The 27,111-nt window shown below is 43.1% G+C and overlaps 1 protein-coding gene across 1 annotated transcript in view; it reads left to right on the top strand.

The window, feature by feature from the left end:
- Nucleotides 1-27,111, top strand: part of LOC126172823 (uncharacterized) — a 103,243-nt gene that overhangs the window by 39,195 nt on the left and 36,937 nt on the right. Inside the window, exon 5 of the mRNA XM_049920910.1 lies at nt 19,995-20,080. Coding sequence (XP_049776867.1) covers nt 19,995-20,080 — 86 coding nt within the window. The remainder of the gene's footprint in view (nt 1-19,994; nt 20,081-27,111) is intronic.

Consider the following 27,111-nt stretch of genomic DNA (forward strand, 5'->3'; position numbering starts at 1 on the left):
GCTGAGAATCCAATAAACGAATGTAAAGATACATAATACACTATGTGATCAAAAGTAACCGGACACCTGGCTGAAAATGACTTAAAAGTTCGTGGCGCCCTCCATCGGTAAAGCTGGAATTCAATATGGTGTTGGCCCACCCTTAGCCTTGATGACAGCTTCCACTCTCGAAGGCAAACATCCAATCAGGTGCTGGAAAGTTTCTTGGTGAATGGCAGTCATTCTTCACGGAATGCTGCACTGAGGAGAGGTATCGATGTCGGTCGGTGAGGCCTGGCACGAAGTCGGCGCTCCAAAACATCCCAAAGATGTTCTATAGGATTCAGGTCAGGACTCTGTGGCGGACAGTCCATTACAGGGATGTTATTGTTGCGTAACCACTCCACCACTGGCCGTGCATTATGAACAGTGCTCGATCGTGTTGAAAGATGCAGTCGCCATCCCCGAATTGCTCTTCAACAGTGGGAAGCAAGAAGCAGTTTAAAACATTCATGTAGGCATATGTAGTGCTAGTGCCACGCATAATAACAAGGGGTGCAAGCCTCCTCCGTCAAAAACACCACCACACCATAACACCACCGCCTCCGAATTTTACTGTTGGCTCTACACACGCTGGCAGACGACATTCACCGGGCATTCGCCATACCTACACCCTGCCATCGGATCGCCACATTGTGTATCGTGATTCGTCACTCCACACAACGTTTTTCCACTGTTCAATCGCCCAATGTTTACGCTCCTTACACCAAGCGAGGCGTCGTTTGGCATTTACTGGCGTGATGTGTGGCTGATAAGCAGCCGCTCGATCAGAAATACATGCTTTCTCACCTCCTGCCTAACTTTCATACTACTTGCAGTGGATCCTGATGCAGTTTGGAATTCCTGTGTGATGGTCTGGATAGGTGTCGGCCTATTACACATTAGACCCCCTTCAACTGTTGGCAGTCTCTTGTCAGTCAACAGACGAGGTCGGCTTGTATGCTTCTCTGCTGTACGTGTCCCTACACGCTTCCACTTCACTATCACATCGGAAACAGTGGCCGCAGGGACGTTTAGGAGTGTGGAATTCTCGCGTACAGACGTATGACACAAGTGACACCCAACCACCTGACCACATTCGAAGTCCGTGAGTTCCGCGGAGCGTCGCATTTTGTCATTCACGATGTTTAATGACTACTGAGGTCGCCGGCAGGAGTACCTGGCAGTAGGTGGCAGCACAGTGCACATACTATGAGAAACGTGTTTTGGGTGTCTCCGGATATTTTTGATCACATAGTATATGTTGCAGGAATAACTACATACGGGGAAAACATAAAAAATGCCTAGATCTTCAGATGATACAGCAGTGTTTGCCTAATCTGGAAATATTTTCCAAGAGACCGTAGAAGACATGAACAATATGAAAATAAATAAGAAGAAAACCGAAGTCACCTTAAGTAGGGAAGTTCCAACAACAGCAAACTTACGTCAGGATGGAGAGAATCTGAAGCAAGTCACATGCTTTATGTACTTGGACAGTAGAATAGCAGAGAATGGCAGATTAAGAGGTTAAATGCAAAAATGCACAAGCTAAAATAGCATTCAGCAAGAAGAAGCTACTAACACCGAAAAATATTAGACCAAACACCAGGGAACAGTGTGTAAACCTTTTATTTGGAATGTTACCCTATATGACTCGCGGACACGGACGCTAGGTGAGCGAGAACTGAAAAGGCTACAGGCTTTTAAGGGAGGGTGTTGCAGAATAGTTGTAAAGATGTCATGGAAGGAGAGAATGATCAATGAAAATATTCAGCAACGCAGGAGAGAAAAGACTGTTGTGGAGGGGGAATCGCTGCTTTGGACACCTATACAGACATTGCCCTTCATTGCGAAATTAATAGAGGGGAAAAGAAATTAGGAAGAATGCACGAGGAAGTCTAAGAATTCAATACACCAGGAAGGTAAAACAAGAACCGAAACTGACTTAGAGACGATAGGGAAAAATGGAAAACAAGAATTGCTCCCACCAGCCTATGAATTGAGGACAGAAGAAGAAGAATTCTTTAAGTTCGTTTCCCTTGTATAGTCGTATATTCCTCCACTTATCAGCTTGTCCTTGTTACCACTGACTTGTCAGCTGAACTTTTAATACTCTTGCATATCCTATTCTTTCATGCAAAGGTCCTTTTAATTTCCCTAAATGTGGCATCTATATATTCCATAGTCACGATTAGTCACTTGTATCCGACATCTGGTTTTCATTGCTACCTGGGTTCCCCTGAGCACAGAAAATTTTCTTTAGGTTGTGAAGGCGGTATTTAAACTTAAGGCTGATCAGAGCATGACTGTTAGTGTATAAAACTTGTAGGAGACTCTATTGGTGATATACGCTAACAGCCATTCTTCGATAAACTTTTGGACATAGACAAGCGAAGCTTAATAATGATGCTGTGGTGGTTAACACAGTATTTAGGTACCAATTACAGTATGAATTTGATCTGAGGGTGGTTGCTAATCAACAGTAATCGTTCTTCATTTACTCCGCTCAGAGACTGGGCGTTGTGTTGTCTTCATCATCATTTCATCCCCATCCGGCGCGCAGGTCGCCCAATGTGGCGCCGAATGTAATAAGACCTGCACCAAGGCGGCCGGACCTGCCCCGCAAGGGGCCTCCCGGCCAATGACACCAAACGCTCATTTACATCTAGTGTTTATATGTTATACTGCGATCAAGAAGACTAAAATCTATAATTTATATCGGTCGGTCAAATATTTGGCGTCACCCATGCATGCCTGAATCTTCTGGATGACGAACCAACATTTCGATATGTTTCCACAACAGAAGAAATGTTTCCATGTGGCGAACTGGCTCATTGTTGAAGACAGGGTATTTCTGTCGGAGCGAGGTTCAAACGACCGTCCAGTCACCCAGATTAAAATTTGCCTTTTCAAAGGACTTTGATTTCCTACTTTTTCGCAACCCGAGATTCTACTCTGTCTCTAGTATGTCGACACGATGCGAAACACTAATCTTCCTTGCTTTACGAAAGTTTATCACCTACGGATACATGATGTGGCATTGACGTCCCTATGATTCTCCATAGCAGTTTGTCAAGTGGATTATGACCCTTGTTGACCAAGCTGGCTACCACACCTGCCAAAGCAACAATATGGTAATACTCTCAAGTATGGTACTATCTACACTCATGCTCATAAATTAAGCATAATTGCAGAATGTGGTGCCACACAACGTGAAACTACACGAAACTGGCGCTAGTAGCATAGCCACATAGGGAACACACAGGACACAGATATGTAAGTCCACGGTATTGGTGATACATGGAGAAAACCGTCTCGAAACACATGTGCTACAAAACGCCACTGTTTCCTGCGCATGTACCCCGACATCAATTTGGGATATGATCACCATACACACATACACAGGCCGCACAACGGGTTGGAATACTCTGGATGAGGTGGTCGAGCAGCTGCTGTGGTGAAGCCCATTGCCTGTCGGAGCTCCTGAAGTGTCGTAGGGGTTTGAAGACGTGCAGCGATACGTCGACTGAGAGCATCCCAGACGTGCGCGATGGGATTTAAGTCTGGAGAACAGGCAGGCCACTTCATTCGCCTGATATGTTCTGTTTCCGGGTACTCCTTTACCATGGCAGCTCGGTGGGGCCTTGCGTTTTCATCCATCACCCAAGAAAAGGCGGACATACTGGTGCAAAATGTCGTCCCGATACATCTGACCTGTTACAGTTCCTCTGTCAAAGACATGCAGGGGTGTACGATCACCAATCACAATCCCAGCCCACACCATCGAACCACGACCTCCATACAGGTTCCTTTCAAGAACATTAAGGGGTTGGTATCTGGTTCCTGGTTCACGCCAGATGAAAACCCGGCGAGAATCACTGTTCAGACTATAACTGGACTCGTCTGTGAACATAACCCGGAACCACTGTTCCAAGAACCATGTACTGTGTTCTTGACACCAAGCTTTACGGGCTCTCCTGTGACCAGGGGTCAGTGGAATGCACCTTGCAGGTCTCCGGGCGAATAAACCATGCCTCTTCAGTCGTCTGTAGACTGTGTGTCTGGAGACAAGTGCTCCAGTGGCTGCGGTAAGGTCCCGAGCAAGGCTACCTTCAGTACTCCGTGGCCGTCTGCGAGCACTGATGGTGAGATATCGGTCTTCTTGTGCTGTTGTACGCTGTGGACGTCCCGTGCTGTAAGTTCGAGCGGGAGTCGAACTGTTGCCTCACACGCGTTCGTCTTACGTAGCGCGAATACTAAAGCACATCTTTTTCATTTTGTTCGTTATTGTTCGTTGCATTTGGTCGTGGCTGACGTCAGATGATACATGTTGAAGTTTATCGTTGATCCCTTCACTCTTATTTTATTTGAAGAGAGCAACCAGCTCTGTGACCGAACACGCTGAGCTACTGTGCCGGCCGACGTGATCACCACGAACTCTAAATCTGTGATCCAAACGCCGTGGTCCTCCCTTTGTGAGATATTGAAGTAAGTACTTTTTTTGCAAACTTTTGTTAATGTTGACGTTGAAACCTATTATACAAAAATTCGAGAAATATCGTAGAATGTGAGAGCTGGGTGGCTGGAAACGGCATTTGCTGTGCAAATATTGCCACCTAGGTGTCTCGGACCACGCTGCGTAGCAGTATGCCGCAAGGCAGGCCTGCGCTACGAGAATAAAGCTCTATTTCTAACTGAACCAACTTACTACCTAGATGCAGGTTCACTTACGAATGTTGTGTATGGAAATACGACAGACGCTAGAACCTAGGGCATCACAAAGGACTTCGGAAAACTATTTACATTTGTGTATTCTCCTAGGTTTACGTGGGCTGTAACAGATAAATCAACTGGTCATTCATCAAAAATAAAGGCTCGTATACGCTGCAAAAATCAACTACTGTATTAAATATCTGAATTTTAGATGGAAGATCTGTATGTTTTCCTGTACGTGGCTGTATGCTTCTTTGTTGACATTGCATGGCAATTTTGTACATACGCAAATGAAGTAAACAATTGACTAACAATGATTTCGTAGCCAGGAAAATCACATAAGTTTTGTCTAAAAAAAAAAAAACTTTATCCTTAATTTAATCATGTGTTCAAACTGTTGACCATGGACCGAAAGGCACATCTGCAGTCGTCGTTAGAAATAATGATGAACAGATGTAATTACAGTGGATGATATGGTAGAGCATGCACAGGCGCTTCGACAACACATATCGTCCGGGGTACTTGGGTATTCGTCATAGACAGCATCTTTGAGTGGTCCCCAAAAAAAGAAATCAAGAGGAGTCAAATGGGGGGGGGGGGGTGATGGGGGGCTGGCAGACCATTTGACTATAGAATTTCGTTCTATCAAACGTCCAGGAAAGTTCAGTATTTGCGTTGCAACACGGGACGAGTGAGCTGCACAACCATCGTATTGCAGCCACATACACTGTCGAATATTCAGAGGCACCTCTTCTAGAAGAGCCGGCAGAAAGTGTGCATGCGAATGTCAATTTAGAAGGCCTGAGATGAAGTAAGATCCTAAAATGTAATTTCCTATGAGGTCGCACCATAGGTTTTTCGCTCCACGACCGTTAATGTTGCACCTGACGAAGCCAGTGTGGATTTTCCGCTGCCCAGCAGTGTGTGTTATGCAAATTTACATTGGCGTGGTTAGTAAACGTTGCTTCATCGATAAAGAGCACACGCTGGAAAGAAGTTGGGTCGTCTCTCAGTTGCTGAAGTGAAAACCTACAAAATTCGGTACGACGTTCGAAATCACAGTCTTCGAGTGCCTGGTGTAGTGACAGATGATGGGGATGGAAATTCTGTCGATGCAGGATGCTAATGATACTCGTCTGGTTGATTTCAAAGTCCATGGCAATATTTTTCGCACCACTGTGCAGATTCATTAGCGTCGCAGCCACAACAGCTGCTTCGTGTTCTCTATCAGTTGCAGTCTCCTACCTTGTCCTCTTTTCGATGTCCAAGCAGCCTATGGCGTTAGCATCTTAAAAATTCGTACAATTTGCTGACGCGTCGGGCATGGCGATCCGGATAGATAGCACTATACCGCTGTCCTGTTTTTACGGCATTTCTTTTACATTCACCATTTAAAAGTGCTATATCCAACTTCTCCTCATTGGTGCACGCAAACGAATGTTGAAGCAGAAGGCAGCGGCCTGCAGTGCAGACAAGTAAACAGACAGATTATTTGACATCCAGCCACAGCGTAGCACGAGAGCTCTGCTTGGCAGTGTTAGCACCGGTAAAGTGGATTCCAGTCATCGTGCTCTCAAATTCTAGGACATTTCTCGAATTTTTTAACGTCAAGTTTCAACGTCAACTTCAAACAAACGCTACATCACTGTAATTATCTGCTAAACAGCTATCGAACGCAATAAAACGTATATGGTTCCATTTAAAAAACTCGTTGATACCAGCGCTAGAAGCATTAACGAAACAAAAAACCCCTGCCCCTCGACGCTCTAACATTTGCTGAAAAGCGCGTTTCGAAATGTGTTACCGTTCACGAAATAAAAGATGCGTTACGTCTAACGTGACTCACATATGTACTGGGCGATTCAGAAGTGTGCACACAAATTAAAGGAGCTGGTAGAGGAGTCAAAATACGACAACTCTGGAATAGAAATTCATGTCTGGACAGCAATTCCGAGAAAGTGAAAGCTTTGCAGTGTCAGGAAGAAACAAGGGCAATCAAGGCACACGCGCCTTAAGCTCAACAAAGATAATGTACTGTTTACTCAGCAATATTGTACAATACAGAAGGTGTTGAAAATGGCGATCACCACATTCAGTACAGGCATAACACCTTCGTAAAAAATTCTGGTGCACTCTACGTAGTACAACAAGCATTGCACGCACAAATCTCATCAGACGTTGCAAGTATCCTGACGAGAAGAATTTTTTGATCGGGGTTTGCTGTCACATACACAATGCTTTTGATATTGACTCACAAAAAAAGTAAAAATAAACTGAAGAGATGTCATATCAGGGGCAGACAGGTGATCCCTTTTCGATCCAGTGCCTGGGATGTGTAGTATTGTATGGCTACCTCACGCCATTCATCTGATGCCTCCTGATTTTCTTTTGGGGTCATATCAAGAGCATCGTGTACACGACAGCATTTCCCGACAAAGACACACTTATCGTAGGATACTTTCAGCGTCTGATGAGGTTCGAGCGTGCAACGCTTGGTGTCCTTGGTAGAGAGCACTAGAATCGTGATGCCTGGTATACTTAGTACAATTCGCCAGCCTTCTTCTACAAGCCTGCAGCTCGTGCGCTAGTGGCTAGCGTTGCTGTCTCTGGATCACAGGGTCCTGGGTTACATTCCTGGCCATGTTGGGGATTTTCTGTGCCAGGGGACTGGGTGATTATGATGTCATCATCATCATCGTCATCATCATTATTCGTGACAGTGGCTAGATTGGACTGTGATCAAATTCGATTGTGTAAAATTGAGACTTTGTACGGGCGCTGATGACCGCGCAGTTGTACTCCCCACAAACCAAACATCATCATCATCATTATCATTTCTTCTACGAATATGTTATGACTATGTTAAACGTCATGGACATTATCTTGAAGACTTTTTGCTGTACATAAAAAATATTGTTGAATAAAAGGTTCGTTATCTTTGCTAACTTATAAAACATGTGAATTGATCATCTATGCTGCTCCTGACATTCCAAAACTTTCATGGTCGCAGTATTACTTCCAAGACTGTGTCTATTCCAGAGTTGTTGTGTTTCGACTCCTCTATCATCTGCTTTTGAACCATCCCGTATATACAGAAAAGAACGTAAATAGTATTTGGAATTAATTAAACCTCATATCAAGATCACAACAAAATCTTTATTTGGTTTCCACTTTCCGTGTATCGGTGTGCACGGTCTTCAAATCTTCGGTAGGAAAATACCATCTGAATGGACAAAACTATTAGACAAACGTCGGTATAGCATGAAATGTCCCGAAGTATAGAAGAAATATAAAAAATGCGACTGATTCACTCAATCTAATGAATCTCCTCTTCATTGAATCTGTGCTAACGTAAGTGCAATACTGAAGTTGCCTTGGATAACAGGTACGAAGGAAACACGTGTAGAGGCAGACAGCGTCGATCCTCTACTACAACATGGTCAAATTAAAATATCAAAAGGTAAGGGGCTAGAGGACAAATGTAAGGATGTAGAGGCTTATCTCACTAGGGGTAATATAGATACTGCCTACAGGAAAATTAAAGAGACCTTTGGAGAAAAGAGAACCACGTGTATTAATATCAAGAACTCAGATGGAAACCTAGTTCTAAGCAAAGAAGGGAAAGCAGAAAGGTGGAAGGAGTATAGAGAGGGTCTATACAAGGGCGATGTACTTGAGGACAATATTATGGAAATGGAAGAGAATGTAGATGAAGATGAAATGGGAGATAAGATACTGCGTGAAAAGTTTGACAGAGCACTGAAAGACCTGAGTCGAAACAAGGCCCCGGGAGTAGACAACATTCCATAAGAACTACTGACGGCATTGGGAGAGCCAATCCTGACAAAACTCTGCCATCTGGTGAGCAAGATGAATGAGACAGGCGAAATGCCCTCAGACTTCAAGGAGAATATAATAACTCCAATCCCAAAGAAAGCAGGTGTTGACAGATGTGAAAATTACCGAACTACAGGTTCATAAGTCACAGCTGCAAATTACTAACACGCATTCTTTATAGACGAATGGAAAAACTGGTAGAAGCCGACCTCGGGGAAGATCAGTTTGGATTCTTTTGAAATATTGGAACAAGTGAGGCAATACTGACCTTACGACTTACCTTAGCAGAAAGATTAAGGAAAAGCAAACCTACGTTTCTAGCATTTGTAGACTTAGAGAAAGCTATTGACAATGTTGACTGGAATACTCTCTTTTTCATTCTAAAGGTGACAGGGGTAATATACGGGGAGCGAAAGGCTATTTACAATTTGTACAGAAACCAGATGGCAGTTATAAGAGTCGAGGGGCATGAAAGGGAAGCAGTGGTTGGGAAGGGGATGAGACAGTGTTGTAGCCTCTCCCCGATGTTATTCAATCTGTATATTGAGCAAGCAGTAAAGGAAACAAAAGAAAAATTCTGAGTAGGTATTAAAATGGATGGAGAAGAAATAAAAACTTTGAGGTTCGCCGATGACATTGTGATTCTGACACAGACAGCAAAGGACTTGGAAGAGCAGTTGAACGGAATGGACAGTGTCTTAACAGGAGGATATAAGATGAACATCAACAAAAGCAAACGAGGATAATGGATTGTAGTCGAATTAGGTCGGGTGATGCTGAGGGAATTAGATTAGGAAATGAGACACTTAAAGTAGTAAAGGAGTTTTGCTATTTGGGTATCAAAATAACTGATAATGGTCGAATTAGAGAAGAAATAAAATGTAGAGTGGCAATGGTAAGGAAAGCGTTTCTAAAGAAGAGAAACTTGTTAACATCGAGTATAGATTTAAGTGTCAGGGAGTCGTTTCTAAAAGTATTTGTATGGAGTGTAACCATGTATGGAAGTGAAACATGGACGATAAATAGTTGGGCAGAAACGACTTCCTGACACTTAAATTTATACTCGATGTTAACAAATTTCTCTTCTTCAGAAACGCTTTCCTTGTCATTGCCAGTCTACTTTTGATATCCTCTCTACTTCGACCATCATCAGTTATTTTGCTCCCCAAATACTACTTTAAGTGTCTCATTTCCTAATCTAATTCTCTCAGCATCACCCGACTTAATCCGACTACATTACATTATCCTCGTTTTGCTTTTGTTGATGTTCATCTTATACCCTCCTTTCAAGACACTGTCCATTCCGTTCAACTGCTCTTCCAAGTCCTCTGCTGTCCTGACAGAATTATAATGTCATCGGCGAACCTTAAAGTTTTTATTTCTTCTCCATGGAGTTTAATACCTACTCAAAATTTTTCTTTTGTTTCCTTTACTGCTTGCTCAATATACAGATTGAATAACATCGGGGAGAGGCTACAACCCTGTCTCACTCCCTTCCCAACCACTGCTTCCCTTTCATGCCCCTCGACTCTTATAAATGCCATCTGGTTTCTGTACAAATTGTAAATAGTCTTTCACTCCATGTATTTTACCCCTGCCTCCTTTAGAATTTGAAAGAGAGTATTCCAGTCAACATTGTCAAAAGCTTTCTCTAAATCTACAAATGCTAGAAACGTAGGTTTGCCTTCCCTTAATCTTTCTGCTAAGGTAACTCGTAAGGTCAGTATTGCCTCACGGATTCCAACATTTCTACGGAATCCAAATTGATCTTTCCCGAGGTCGGCTTCTACCAGTTTTTCCATTCGTCTGTAAAGAATTCGCGTTAGTATTTTGCAGCTGTGACTTATTAAACTGATAGTTCGGTAATTTTCACATCTGTCAACATCTGCTTTCTTTGGGATTGGAATTATTATATTCTTCTTGAAGTCTGAGGGCATTGTGCCTGTCTCATACATCTTGCTCACCAGATGGTAAAGTTTGATCAGGACTGGTTCGCCCAAGGCCGTCAGTACTTCTAATGGAATGTTGTCTACTCCCGGGGCCTTGTTTCGACTCAGGCCTTTCAGTGCTCTGTCAAACTCTTCACGCAGTATCGTGTCTCCCATTTCATCTTCATCTACATTCTCTTCCATTTCCATAATATTGCCCTCAAGTACATCGCCCTTGTATAGACCCTCTCTATACTCCTTCCACCTTTCTGCTTTCCCTTCTTTGCTTAGAACTAGGTTTCCATCTGAGCTCTTGATATTCATACAAGTGGCTCTCTTTTCTCCAAAGGTCTCTTTAATTTTCCTGTAGGCAGTATCTATCTTACCCCTAGTGAGATAAGCCTCTACATCCTTACATTTGTCCTCTAGCCATCCCTGCTTAGCCATTTTGCACTTCCTGTCGATCTCATTTTTGAGGCGTTTGTATTCCTTTCTGCCTGCTTCATTTACTGCATTTTTATATTTTCTCCTTTCATCAATTAAATTCAATATTTCTTCTGGTCCCCAAGGATTTCTATTAGCCCTCGTCTTTTAACCTACTTGATCCACTGCTGCCTTCACTACTTCATCCCTCAGAGCTACCCATTCTTCTTCTACTGTTTTTCTTTCCCCCATTCCTGTCAATTGTTCTCTTATGCTCTCCCTAAACTCTGTACAACCTCTGGTTTAAGCAGTTTATCCAGGTCCCATCTCCTTAAACTCCCACTTTTTTGCAGTTTCTTCAGTTTTAATCTATAGCTCATAAGCAATAGATTGTGGTCAGAGTCGACATCTGCCCCTGGAAATGTCTTACAATTTAAAACATGGTTCCTAAATCTCTGTCTTACCATTATATAATCTATCTGAAACCTGTCAGTATCTCCAGGCTTCTTCCATGTATACAACCTTCCTTTATGATCGTGAACCAAGTGTTAGCTATGATTAAGTTGTGCTCTGTGCAAAATTCTACCAGGCGGCTTCCTCTTTCATTTCTTACCCCCAATCCATATTCACCTACTACGTTTCCTTCTCTCCCTTTTCATACTCTCGAATTCCAGTCACCCTTGACTATTAAATTTTCGTTTCCCTTCACCACCTGACTAACTTCCTTTATCTTATCATACGTTTCATCAATTTCTTCATCATCTGCAGAGCTAATTGGCATATAACTTGTACTACTGTAGTAGGCATGGGCTTTGTGTCTATCTTGGCCACAATAATGCGTTCACTATGCTGTTTGTAGTAGCTTACCCGCACTCCAATTTTTTTTTCATTATTAAACCTACTCCTGCATTACCCTGTTTGATTGTGTATTTATAACCCTGTATTCACCTGACCAAAAGACGTCCTGCCACCGAACTTCACTAATTCCCACTATATCGAACTTCAATCTATCCACTTCCCTTTTTAAATTTTCTAACCTACCTGCCCGATTAAGGGATCTGACATTCCACGCTCCGATCCGTAGAACGCCAGTTTTCTTTCTCCTGATAACGACGTCCTCTTGAGTAGATCCCGCCCGGAGATCCGAATGGGGGACTATTTTACCTCCGGAATATTTTCCCCTAGCGGACGCCATCATCTTTTAACCATACAGTAAAGCTGCATGCCCTCGTTAAAAATTACGGCTGTAGTTTCCCTTTGCTTTCAGCCGTTCGCAGTACCAGCACAGCAAGGCCGTTATGGTTACTGTTACAAGGCCAGATCAGTCAATCATCCAGACTGTTGCCCCTGAAACTACTGAAAAGGCTGCTGCCCCTCTTCAGAAACCACACGTTTTTCTGGCCTCTCAACAGATACCCCCCCGTTGTGGTTGCACCTACGGTACGGCTATCTGTATCGTTGAGGCACGCAAGCCTCCCCACCAACGGCAAGGTCCATATTTCAGGGGGTGGGGGTGGAGGAAGTAAGCAGTACTCATGTTAATATACAAGTAAAAAAATGAGTAAAAAACAAAAAAAATTATTTAGAAAAAAGACAATTATTTTGTGAAATGATTTGTCTAAAAAGAAGAAAACAGTTTAGATAAACATCTGAGGCGCGTTTTAATGATGGTCGAAATGATATATCTCAAGATATGGCTTTGCCACAGTCTGGGGGCTTGTTTCTAGAATTAATCTTCACAACGCAGTGGAGTGTGCAGTGGTTTGAAACTTCCTGGCAGATGAAAATCGTTCGTTGGACTGGGACTCGAACCTGTGACCCTTGCGTTTTGGGGGCAAGTGCTGTACCATCTTAGCTATCCAAGCATGACTCATGGACACCACTTCCCCCTCACAGCTTTACTTCCGTCAGTAACTGATCTCTTTCCTTTCAGGAGTGCTAGTTGTGCAAGGCATGGAGGAGAACTTCTAAGAAGTTTGGACGTTAGGTCGTATTTGTTTTCGTTCCGTTACAACATCTGACCAACACTGAGGACATGTGAAGAATCTTACGGCCCAGTAAGAAGAATATTTCGTAACACTAATACAGCTTAGAGTGACGTGCAACTTTAGAGAGGCCTACTCGCTATTCCTACAGAGTAATCCTAAAAAGTAGACACGATAATGTTTCACCAAACCTACAGAATGAACCACAGCATAAATCATGACTAATGAGATTTCTATTTCTACATATCAGAATTAGGAAATTAAAAAAAATTCTTTAATGATGGATTCCCTACTTTCTAGTTGCATAAACATAGATAACATAAAAGTTATTAAATTGCAGAGCGACCTACATTTATATATAAGACGTATAACGTAACATGAAAACTTGGAATGGCGTGCGCAATTAAAGTAAAATTCTCAGTTAGGTGCAAAAGAAACTAAAAAATAGTAGCTATATTGTTTCCCAATAATATATCAAATGGAATCAACAAATAAATTTATAATATGAAACAACATAACATGAAATGTAAATTCTAAGAATAAGGGGTAAATTTTTAGTTATTAAGAACTCTTCTTACATACAGAACTACTCGTAGTTTTGGCTTTATAAGCCATTTTCGACTGTTTACCCAGAAAAAGGTGCGACACGCTTAAAATTGGCAGCCAGTTTACTAGGTGTGTTAGCGTGCTTAATGGTTTAAAAATCGTTTTATTTGTAAACAATTACGAATGGTAGCGTCTTGCGAGAATATACACTGTTAGAAAAAAATTAGTTCACACTTTTAGAGGTTTCCAGTTCACTCAAGATTTATTGTTACAACAGTGCATATGGAGCACAACAAATGATTACATTTACAGATCAATAGCTCAAGAGGTTCTGAGGTATCAGGTATCGACCCATGCCGAAACACCCATATTGGTAAGTGTTGTAACCTCCACGGGCGGCAATGCAGGCACTGACTCTGGTATCCAGTCGATCATGCAGACGGCGAATACTCTCCTGGGATACGTTATGCCAGTCCTGCTCGATCCGTTCACGTAGTTCGATAAGACCTGTTGACAAGTCGCACGAGTCACTTCTTGTACCATCACACCCCACACGTGCTCGATTTGAGAGATGTCCGAAGATCATGACTGAGCCGTGGTAAAAATTGCTGTTTTGAAGAGCGCGCCGCATCGTGTAGTGTAAAGCAGTCGCCCTCCGTGTCTGGCGGTGGCGCCGCTGTGGCAGTCGCAGCTTTGGTGTCTCCCTCTGGTGGGAAAGGGGGAAGGTTGCCTGTTCACGTGCATTTAAGGGGCGCTATCAGCTCGCCAGGGGATACTCTCTCCCAAGGTGGCTTCCGCCAGCTCCCCCTCCCTGATGATGTCCTCCTCCCCTCCATCTACCCCTCCTATCAACTTTGACCTTCCACCCCCACCTCCTGTGTCCTTTCCTTTAGGCACCCTCCCTCCCTCCCTTCCCTTCCCTTCTCTTTCCTTTCCCCCCTTCCTCCTCCCCTCTTCCCCCGGGCTTCCCCTCCCCCTTCCTCCCTCCCCCTCTCTCCTCTGCCCATGGCATCTCTTCTCTCCCCTCTCCCATTCCCCTCCTCCTCCTCCTCCTCCCCCTCCTCCACTCTTGGCAGGTCCCCAGACTCGTACACGCTCAGTGGACTTTCGCGCGCCGGAGATCATCGCCATTTGTGTGTCTTGTGACTGCCTCGATTTGTGTTTAGTGTTCTGTCCCCGTCACGCATCAACTGTTCACGTGTGCCGTCGCCGTCATCCGTGTTCTGTGCGCCGTGTCACTAAGTGTTCACTGTTTTTTCGCGTCCAGCGTGAACGGCTTCATGTTTATTGTTTTTTGTATCTCCTTTTTTTTGCCCGCCGTTTTTACTGTATTGTCTGTATCACCTATATGTCTTGTTATTGTTCCACTTAAGGCTAAAGAGCAGCGTATTATGCTGCTGACAGCCCGCCTGTATGAGATGATGAAAATTACAATAAAGGAAAAAAAAAACTCGCCAGTGAGTCAGTCTGAGTCAGTCTGGGTGAGTCCGGAGTGAGTCTGGGGTTAATCTCTCGTCCCCAGCTTGCTAGTATGTCTCTCGTCCGAATTTGTGGCGCAGTGAGAGAACTCAACGAGTGGTCGTCCGATCGGGGGCTTAGTTCCTGCAACTGAGTCTGCGCGTTAGGCCGCCAGTCTGCTCGAGTTGCTCAGGCAACGGTCATTGGCTGTTGGATCGATCGGTTGGTTGGTCGGTCGCGCACTGAGACACAGGATGAGTTGTCCGCCTTGAGCGTCGGCGCATGTGAGGCTGCCACGTGAGTCCAGTGGGCCGCGCCGTATAGCGAGGAGTAGTGGATTCGCGACCGACACGAGAGCAACAGTCGTCAACCCAAGACATCGGTCTGGCCGGTGCGAGCTGCGACGCCGTGAGACGGGAGATCGGCGCTTCTTCCTGCGTCCGTTGAAGCGGCTGGCAGCGGACGGTTCAGGAGAGCGCTTTGGGGGTGCTGCGTCAGGTCTTCGGCAGAAATCGCAATTTGTTAGAAGTTAAGTGATTGGTGATATGTTGTTTCATTTACTTGTTGATCTCTACTTGTTTTCTTGGTGAGGTTACCAGCTGCTTTGTTTTGGGGTCGTCGCACCATTCTTCTTCGTTTGCTCACCCACAGGAAGGTGGTTATTTATGAATTGGGTGGTCCGTTTTTCCCTTGTGGAGTAGGGGCGGGTTAGAGCAACCTGCAGTTCGGGTTGTTCGGTAATCTCCCTATCAATCTGCCGTACATTAATAGCTGTCTCTGTCGTGTTTGTCGGATTCGGTGTGTTAACGAATTTATTGCTTGAGGTGTAACAGCCTAATTCCTGAAATATGTTTTTATCTTGTCTGTCATCCTGTGAGGCGGTATGTGTGTACTGTAGAGCATGTTTGGCCAACCTTGTATAATTTTATGTAAGATTGCATTTCATGGGCTTTTATTTAAATGGTCATTTTAGTATATGAAGTTGCCACCCTTCCACCGTAAGACTTTTCTTAGAATTCAAAATCAAGTTGCACCTTCGGTGGCAAGTTAATTTTTTAATTTTAGTGTTTTGTACCATTTCCATCGTGCCTACGGGATGCATAGTTTGTGTGCTTGTGTGAATTGTTAAAACTTTTACTTTAAGGTAATCTGGTGTGTTGCAGATTTGCACCTGTGTAGTCTTTCAGGGGTTGTTGTGAGCGGTCGTGACTACGGCCGTGTCAAAAGGGAGCGGCAAGGTTCTCAGCCCGAAAGCTCATTCACTCAAAAATTTGTTTCCTTCTGCCTCTGTATAAATTGTAACTTGATACTTAGAGGGTGTTTTCTGCTTATTATTTTAAATCTGTTTCTTAAAAAAAGGGCTTTTAGGAATAAAATTCCCATTTGTTAAAAGGAATTTCATTTTGATTTCATCAGTTACTCCCTGGTAACTACTTCCACGCTCACATAGTGTGATTAAATGTGTTAATGTTCTTGATGAATCGCTAGTAAATAAAGTACATTCTTAAGAAAAGGTTTTGAAAATAAATTAACGGTTCAATGCCTTCTAGGAAAGTTGCTGCACATCTTGCAGAACACTTTGAGTTTCACGGGCAGTGTGTGGGCGTGGGCGAGCATTATCCTGTTAGAACAACACATCAACTTCCTTTTGCTACTTTGACAAAAGAATGGGTCAAACAACATTCTGCACGTACCGAGTGCTGGTCAGCGTGCCCTCCATAAACACCAAAGGTGAACGAGAGCTGTAACTTATCTCACCTGAGACCATGTGGCGTGGAATGGGGCCGGTGTGTCTTGGACGAATGGACTCTATGGGACGGCGCACACCAGGTTTACGTCGTACGCGCAAACGTCCATCCCTTGTGTGCTGGCAGAACCTGCTTCCATCGCTGATGACCACGGCGCGCCATTCCATCCTCCAAATGATCCTCTGACGGCACCTGTCGAGGCGAGCACGTTGATGATGTGGCGTGAGTGGAAGACGGGCTAGAGGTGTGCGTACCCGTAGTCCCACTGCTAATAACCAGTTTGGAACAGTTCGTGTTGACGCATTTCGGCTCACAAGTCCTCTTATCTGTGCTGCGGTAGCTGTACAATCTGCCACTGCTTCCCTCACAAGACGATGAACCTGTTGGGTGCCTGTGTAGCATGGATGTCCAGAACGTTATCTGAGAGTGTTAGAATGTTTACGTGACCACTGATACTAACGTTTTATCAGTGACGCAGCATGTTGAACTCGTGTGGCAGTTCTCCGAAACGACCATCCCGCTACCCCAAAGGCCATAATTTGACCTCTTTCAAACTCGGTCACATGGCTGTAGGAAGCACATCTCCGTGGCATGGCTGCCTGCTTGCTTCACACGTTCGCACCGCACTGAGTCTTCTGGCTGTGAACATCCCTACTAAAGGGAAGACACAAATGGCGCTCTGGTAACTATGCCACTCCACTATCTGTTCACGGACGACGTTGAAACCATTATCAGTACATCTACTACTCCTAAGTTGGCATATGCCGACAACAGTGAAAAACGACATTGTCTTTCCAAGTGTGTTAATTTTTTGTTTCCGGCACTGTATACTCTTTACCAAAAATGTAGTGTGTAAACCATTACACACTGTAGCACATCGTACACTCCTGGAAATGGAAAAAAGAACACATTGACACCGGTGTGTCAGACCCACCATACTTGCTCCGGACACTGCGAGAGGGCTGTACAAGCAATGATCACACGCACGGCACAGCGGACACACCAGGAACCGCGGTGTTGGCCGTCGAATGGCGCTAGCTGCGCAGCATTTGTGCACCGCCGCCGTCAGTGTCAGCCAGTTTGCCGTGGCATACGGAGCTCCATCGCAGTCTTTAACACTGGTAGCATGCCGCGACAGCGTGGACGTGAACCGTATGTGCAGTTGACGGACTTTGAGCGAGGGCGTATAGTGGGCATGCGGGAGGCCGGGTGGACGTACCGCCGAATTGCTCAACACGTGGGGCGTGAGGTCTCCACAGTACATCGATGTTGTCGCCAGTGGTCGGCGGAAGGTGCACGTGCCCGTCGACCTGGGACCGGACCGCAGCGACGCACGGATGCACGCCAAGACCGTAGGATCCTACGCAGTGCCGTAGGGGACCGCACCGCCACTTCCCAGCAAATTAGGGACACTGTTGCTCCTGGGGTATCGGCGAGGACCATTCGCAACCGTCTCCATGAAGCTGGGCTACGGTCCCGCACACCGTTAGGCCGTCTTCCGCTCACGCCCCAACATCGTGCAGCCCGCCTCCAGTGGTGTCGCGACAGGCGTGAATGGAGGGATGAATGGAGACGTGTCGTCTTCAGCGATGAGAGTCGCTTCTGCCTTGGTGCCAATGATGGTCGTATGCGTGTTTGGCGCCGTGCAGGTGAGCGCCACAATCAGGACTGCATACGACCGAGGCACACAGGGCCAACACCCGGCATCATGGTGTGGGGAGCGATCTCCTACACTGGCCGTACACCACTGGTGATCGTCGAGGGGACACTGAATAGTGCACGGTACATCCAAACCGTCATCGAACCCATCGTTCTACCATTCCTAGACCGGCAAGGGAACTTGCTGTTCCAACAGGAAAATGCACGTCCGCATGTATCCCGTGCCACCCAACGTGCTCTAGAAGGTGTAAGTCAACTACCCTGGCCAGCAAGATCTCCGGATCTGTCCCCCATTGAGCATGTTTGGGACTGGATGAAGCGTCGTCTCACGCGGTCTGCACGTCCAGCACGAACGCTGGTCCAACTGAGGCGCCAGGTGGAAATGGCATGGCAAGCCATTCCACAGGACTACATCCAGCATCTCCACGATCGTCTCCATGGGAGAATAGCAGCCTGCATTGCTGCGAAAGGTGGATATACACTGTACTAGTGCCGACATTGTGCATGCTCTGTTGCCTGTGTCTATGTGCCTGTGGTTCTGTCAGTGTGATCATGTGATGTATCTGACCCCAGGAATGTGTCAATAAAGTTTCCCCTTCCTGGGACAATGAATTCACGGTGTTCTTATTTCAATTTCCAGGAGTGTAGGTTTGTAACTATTCGCAATAGTACATCTTTAACCTACTGATTTCTCAAGAACTTTTTGTTCATTCAGTGATGCAGTGTTGCAAGCAGCTGGTGTCAGCAGAGCCTTATCTCATAAAAATTACGAAGAAATTCGACACGTGGGCAAGTCCATGGAAAAAAAGCCATTCGCTCAGTTTTGAGTAAAATCACCAGAATTGGTGGCCGAAGACTTTTTGGATAAGAAGTCACCCTCATTCTGCCAACAGTCTTGTCAAAGAGGACGAAGGAGCGGACAGAGGTTCAGGGCACTCTCTTGCCCTTGGGTTCGGAAACTGCCCCAAGACAGAAGAACCAGCAATGATCAACGAGATGAGAATTCAGAAGGCAAAGTAAACCACTGCATTAACGACAGATAACGTGTATCCACACGACATATGGCCTATAACTGAAAAACTGTCATGATGATCTCTCCATACGCTGCAGCTTCCGGACTAGTCACCCATTCGGATCTCTGGGAGTGAACTACCAACGGGGCTGTGTTCACGAGAACAAACGGGATAACCGACGAAAGCGTAACGTTCTACGAGTCGGGGCGTGGAATGTCAGAACTTTGAACGTAGCAGGGGAGCTAGAAAATTTGAAAATGTTAAGTCTCAATTTACATATAGTGGTCTGTGAGGTGAAACTGAAAGAACACAGAGATTTCTGGTCAGACGAATGAATTCACGGTGTTCTTATTGCAATTTCCAGGAGTGTATGTATTCGCCGCTGCAATATTTTCATTCGTGTGATACCTAGGTCTGTGCTGACACTAGAAAATGGCTTCTTAAGCCAAAAAAAGTGCTGTATTTAAGAAGAGGTCTTAATGAACATGTAGCCAAAGTGGAAAAATGTCGCCTTCATTCGAGAAAAGTTTGACTGTGGGACCCATAATAAAAAAGATGTACACTTCAAGCACGAGATTCCCTGCGTGAAGATTGGATGTGACACGTGACCAGCACTTGGAATTACTTGGTGAGTCGCCAGTGTGTACGTTTGTTCTGTTGCAGACGTGCAGTTGATGTCGTACATCACCCTGTGCCTGGGCCTGCTCACACTGCTGATCAACTGTTTCCTGATAGTGGGCGTCTGTACGGTAAGCAGTTGCGCGTTACTGGAACGATGATCACCCACTTTCACTATTTATTTCATGACACACTTTTCCTCAACTACATTTTCATATCAGAATCTTAATTGCTGAGACTTTAGCCAATGACAAGAAACGTTTTTTTTAAATATTACACAAACGAACTGAACATTACAACTGCGAACCATAATTATCAAAGCTTTTACAAATATCACCGCACTGCGCAGTTAATGAAAAATATTAATTGTGTCGGGAGTAGGCCGTCCGAGAGTTCACCTGCGCTCACAGTGGCATATGTTGTTAAGGGTAAAACAGAACATCAGTTCTAGATCGACTTCTGATTCTGCCATCGCCTGCCGGTTCAGGCATAGTGGTGTTCATCAAAGTGCACGATTTCTGAATTGACTGCGTGCTGGTGGAATGAAAAAGCAAATTAGCCGTGCTAGTGCGGAAAGTCTTGTTGGAAAGACTGCTGAATCGGATACAAAGGATATCGGAGGTAGATTATGACTATGGGGGAGCACCAAATTGTACAGCAGAGTATCGATTATCCAAAACAACAGTAGACGTCGGATTTTTGGATATCCTACTTTTCGGATAACAGTTAGTGAACAAGTGTTCATAGGAATGTAAAAGAAAGGAACACTGAATTAAAAGCAAAACTGTACATACATATTTTGCATCACGCGTCTTACAAATACGTCGTAATACAGATAACTGATTACCTAACCTATCCTGGGAAGTTCAAACTGGCTATTAAAGTAGGTCTTCAGTTTAGGAAAGTAAGTCCAAAATACTTGATTTAAAGTTCAGACTCGCTATTTTTTACGCTAAAAATCCGAAACATTTTATAGAGAATGGTAAAGCATCACATTCTTCTTCTTCTAACAATTTCATATTCGTTTCAAGGTAGTGAAGTATTCCTAACTGGATGGTCCTTTTTCAGCACAATCGTTGTCCTCGCAACGAAAATTGACTCATCGTCCGTCAATACTAAATATTTCGGCCATCAGCATCTCATCCGAAGAAGTCTTAAAATTATCCTGATCGCGTTCCTCAAATCCTGACGCTACTTTAATCACTTCATCCAGTTCGGATACGAATTGTCTGTCTGGTGGCTTTTCAAGGTGCACTGATATGCTCATCCGCTATGTGCAGCGTCTAAATCTTGGTTTTCTGTCGTTCCCATTTTTTTTTTTTTTTTTTTTTTTTTTTTTTTTTTTTTTTTTTTTTTGGCTGGCAGGCTTCCATTTTCACTGAAAAGTGCAAACACAGATTTTGCAATACCATTCTTGTCCTTCCTAATTTCCAATATTGTTGCACTGTCAACTCCATATTGAAGAGCTAAGCTTGTCCACTAGCACCTTTTTTCAAGTGGCCCATTATTTCTAGTGTACCGGAAACACTAAGAACAAGGCGTCTACATTGAGTCGTCATTGCGACCAGTACAAGAACAGCACGATGTTCTGACGTGAAAACAGAACTGCAACAATGACAGTTGGCAAGGAGGACGAAACCGCTGAACTGGCCCACCCAGTGATAGTAGAGCTTTTACGTGGCACACACGCAAATTTCAATTTTCGGACTGGAAGTCTTTCGGTTAATTATTGTTTCATTTGGTCAGTATTCGGATAAACGACACTCTGTTGTACTCAGTAAGTGCTTACCAAATGAAATCTTTTTGGCATTATGATTGGCTTTCGATGTTACATTGCTGTTCAGTTTTACAGAATAACCCGGGCTATTGCTTTTTTCCCCTTAAAACTGATACTGGCCAGGGAAGTCTGCAATCCTACAGTTCATATCTTTCACCTGGTTTTCAACCTTATTATCTAAGTGTACTTTGTTTCTAGCTCAACTGGTTCTGTACTTGTTTGTGATATTTTTGTGTGGTTTATGATATAGCTGCATTACGTACAATGACTACGCAGGAAATGCCTACAATTCGTAGAAGGCATTTTTGTGAGATACGACGTATATCGTTCAGTTTTACTATCACTGAAGCATGGTATAAAGTCTGTGTATGTCGTGGGTGGACTCTGTGACCTCTTTTCACTAGCTGTATCCTCCGCCACATTGTGTCAGGTGATATGCTAGTATTTGAAAAAGTGCAATTATTCCTACTTATGTAATCAGTGTTACAGTACTGACAAATAGTGATAATGGTGAAAACCTTTTCGAAATAGTTACGGATTTCCAGCACGCCGGAATAGCTTGGGTCAGCAACTTCTGTTAATCAGTAGCACGAACAACCAGTACGAGTTTCAAATTTCTACTTTTTATGCATTCGATGACTAGTTTCAGGCCGAGACTCAATTTTCAAATCACCATAACAAAGTCGAAAACGGCATTTCCGAAGATGTCAAAAGCGTGATTGTGGAAAAACCGGAAAAGAAGGGAGCCGAAACTTTTGAGATGTGATGGCACAGAACAACGTTCATATTAGGTGGACTGATAACATCATGAATGAGCAGGAGAGTCTGCAGAATTGGCGAAGAAAAAATGGAGAATACTGGAAAGAAAGAGGGTCTGGGTGATGGGATACGTGTTACACATCAGGAAGTAACTTGCATTGTACTACAGCAGTAGTTCCCAACCTGGAGGGAATTACCCCCTGAGGGATTAAATTGATTTCTCTGGGAGGGGGGTTAAAACCGAAGCGTTCAGTTATGTTTCGCTCAAAAAACTACATTTATTTGGAAAAGTAGTGCGAAAAACCAGTCCAAGATGCAAATTTTCACCTTTTATTCACTCGATGAATAGTTACCTGTATGCACTATACGAGGGGCGTTTGAAAAGTCCGTGCAAAAATAAAAACTATTTACTTGTTTGGGGTAAACCTTTTTTATTTTTCGACATAGTCAGGGCCAGCCGTTTACGAGACTTGCGTAATCGGACAGACAGCTACAAAAAAATATTTTCATTAATATTTAATAAGCCCCCATGCACGTGGCGACCGCTGCTTCGGATCGTCCCTTGGAATTCTTCTGATTGTAAAAATAGTAGACAGTAGTATTGTTGCAGTAATTTGTAGTTTAGTAATTGTAGTCTAGATTGCATGTGTAGATTTGGTAATTGTCATTCTTCTAATGGTATTTCATTATTTAATTTTTATTGCCTTGTATACGCGTTTGACAATTTAGTGCAATTATTTCAATTGTTCGATTGATCGTGTTTGAGGGAGACATTTCATGTAAATGGTATTGTTGGAGATAAGGAGGCATTGTGTGTAACTTTCGCACAGTGACGAGTTTTGTATGTTTGGTAAATGATTACGCTATCGATGAAAAAGGCAAAAATGATGGATAGTGAGAATGACGAAATTGTTAACATGGCGAACTCGCCAACAGAGGAAAACAGTGTGATGAATAATGAAGTGGAAAACAATGTAATAAGTCGGGAAAATAGTCCGGAACCATTTCAAAATTTTTCTCAATCAGAAAATTCACAGAATACGAGATTAACGACAGAAGATTCTGGAATAGTATCGAACACAGATAGCCTTATGGCTATGCAGAAGGAAGTTAGTTTTGCGGGAAATGTTAGGGGCGAAAAGAATTCTGAACCATTTAATATGGAGCAGTTGTTGGGTGCAATATTAAATTTGGGTTCACAGTTACGATCTGAATTAAAAACAGAGATGGGAACTTTGGCAACACGATTAGACTCACAAATGGGATCACAAATAGGAACAATTAAAACAGAGATGGGAACTTTGGCAACACAGTTAGACTCACAAATGGGGTCACAAATAGGAACAATTAAAACAGAGATGGGAACTTTGGCAACACGGTTAGACTCACAAATGGGATCACAAATAGGAACAATTAAAACAGAGATGGGAACTTTACGATCTGAATTAAAAACTGATATGGGAACAATGGAAACACGGTTAGACTCACGAATAGGGACATGTTTCAAAAACATGAAAGATGAATTAAAGAAAGAAATCAGAGAAGAAGTACAACCGATTTTGAATTCTCACAATAATAGATTAATTGCAGTAGAGATTAGACAAAAGGAACAGGATAGAGAACAGGAAGAAAGAGATCGCGTGATAGTACAGAAATTTTCAGAGTTAAATTTACAACGTGCAAAAGATAAGGAAGAAATATTTGAGAGAATTGAGGAATCCGTACCAAATGACAGGATAAATAATCTAACACAACAATATGAACAGTTAAGTACTAAATGCGTCAATACTGAAACGCGAGTCGTTACACTTACGGAAGACGTAAATAAACAGAAAGAACAATTAGGTGACTTATCGGAAAGAGTTGAGGAAATTTCAGATAAATTGACAAATCTTAGTTTACATGGGGACAGAGATTCGGATGATACAGCTCCATTACCATTTGCAGAAACCGAAGAGTACCAGAACATAAATAAGCATGTTGAAAATCAGGGAAAATTTAATGAACGCGTGAAAAGGGAATTTGAGGCATTAAAAAAGCAAGTCAAACAAATTGAAGGCGAAATCGTAGGAAAAGACAGCAGAAGAAATCTAGAATCACAGATACCAGAGGGCCTTGAAGAAAATAATTTGTTTCATTTACGGGATGCAACAAGAGAGCGCCAGGCGCGCGAACTTTATAATAATCGACATTCGGACTGGGACAGACGCGGTAGGTCTTTGTCGCCACGAGGCGAAAACTTTGACTATAAACACTTTTTGACTGTTCGGAAATTTAAGATCTTCCGCAATTCTAAGAATGACATACATCCATGTTCATGGTTAGATCAATTTATGTACGCACTCCCACCAAATTGGCCACTAAGTCACAAACTGGAATTTATGTGTGGATATTTAGAAAACGAACCGGCGACGCGGATGCGCGCACTCATTAGAGATTGTAATAATCTGAATGATTTTTATCATGCATTTCTATCGGCATATTGGTCCGAAAACACGCAAGACAGAGTCAAACACAGTCTCATTATGCAGCGTAATTTCAAACAGTCTGAGTTCCGCACGCCAGCGGAATATTTTGAAGACATGATTCGAAAGAATCAGTTCCTTTCCAACCCTTATAGCCCGACTGAATTAATTCGCATTTGTTTAACTAAGCTGCCACAATCCATAAGACAAATTGCTTTAGCCGGAAGATGTAAAGACGACATTGAGACTTTTAAGACTTTGTTGCAAGAACTTGAGTATGACAACGACGACGGGACTTCTTGTAACTTTTTCAGTAACAGTAATTACAATAGATTTTCAGAGAAAAGGGTTAGTGATCGGAACGGGCGTTATATGGGTAATTTTGACAATGACAGACGTAACACAGGACAATAGATACCAGCCTTATGACAATAACAGACGTTCTAACAGAAATTACACAGACTATTATGACAACGGTAATTCGTACCGGAATGATCAATCATATGGAAACAGTAATCGGTATCACCAAGACAGAAATTATTCATACAGTAATAGAAATTCTTACTACAGAAATAACCAAGGTAGTAGATACAACAATAATTTCAGAAGTGACAGTCGAAATTACACAAGAAGTAGTTATGCAGACAGACAGGAAAACAGAAATTTTAATAACAGACACAACCAAGAATTTGCATCTAACAGACAGGAAGGACCTAATTGGCATCCTCCACGTGACAGAACTTCAGAGAGACAAGTGCAAATCGTAGAAATTGATCCGCGAAATGACGCGAATACTCAAAGACGTGACGCAAACAATCGACAATGACTTGCAGCTTCGGCTTCTGGCAGCAGTATAGACGGTTCAGAAAGTAAAGACACTACGACTTTACACTACGTACGCCTGGAAGACATGAGAGACATTTTGTTAGACGAAAAGGAAAATAATGTAGACGCATTTTTACATCCTGTTATTGAAGTATGTGTGGGTAAGAATAAGTTCACTGCAGTTTTAGATTCTGGGAGCCCATTGAACGTCATTAGTGAATCAGTTTTTCGTATATGTGAAAGGACTATTGCCTGTCCTGTGTTACCTATTTCTAAAACTACAATTCGAGGAGCGATTTCTGGAAAAGGTGTAGAAGTTAAACAACAGACCAACCTAAATTTCAATTGTCAGGGATACGAATTTTCTGCTAATTTTATTATTGTTCCATTACTCAGTACACAAATTATATTAGGTATGGAGTTTCTTAACACACATAAGGCAATTTTGAACTTTAAAGAAGGAAGTGTGAATTTGACTGTTGCCGGAATGCCGAAATGTTTGAAATTTTTCGAGTGTTTAACAAGATCTGAGTCAGATACAAAATGTTTAAGGTTTCTTACTTCTGACGTTTTCGTTGAGCATTATGACGACGGTGTGTTTATTCATGACAATGACAATAGATACAGCGACGCAATGGATGATATAATTAATAGCGAAGAATTAATTAATGAAAAGGTTAAGAAAGCTGAAGTGCCAGATGACGTTGCAAGAGAAGAGCTGCACCACATTTTGACTTCACATGCTACAGTATTTAGTCATCACACAGGAACTATACAAGGCTTACAATATTTATTTAAAGTAAAAGAACACACACCATTTCGCGGGAAAACGTACGCTATTCCTTTGGCTTACAGAGACAAGGTTAAGAATGAACTTCAATACATGTTAGATCAGGGCATTATTGAGCCTGCAGTCAGTCCTTATACTAGCCCATTACACGTTGTTCTTAAAAAGGATGGGTCAGTTCGTTTGGTTCTGGATTCCAGACAGATAAATAATATCATCATTCCTGAAACTGACCGTCCACAAAATTTAGATGAACTTCTTCAACATTTTCATGGAATTAAAGTTTTATCCACGATTGATATGCGCGCAAGTTTTTGGCAAATAGAACTCCACCCTGATTGTAGAAAATATACTGCCTTTTTAGCCTTTGGTAACTGTTACCAGTTTCGGAAATTACCGTTTGGACTTACTGTATCTTCAGCAGCATTCATTCGTAGCTTAAATGAAATTTTACCTGTTTATCTTCGTGACAATATTACTTCATATGTTGACGACATTCTTATTGCTAAACGTTCTTGGAGTGAGCACAACAAAATTTTGGATTCATTG

This window comes from Schistocerca cancellata, chromosome 1, assembly GCF_023864275.1.
Source record: "Schistocerca cancellata isolate TAMUIC-IGC-003103 chromosome 1, iqSchCanc2.1, whole genome shotgun sequence".
Lineage (NCBI taxonomy): Eukaryota > Metazoa > Arthropoda > Insecta > Orthoptera > Acrididae > Schistocerca > Schistocerca cancellata.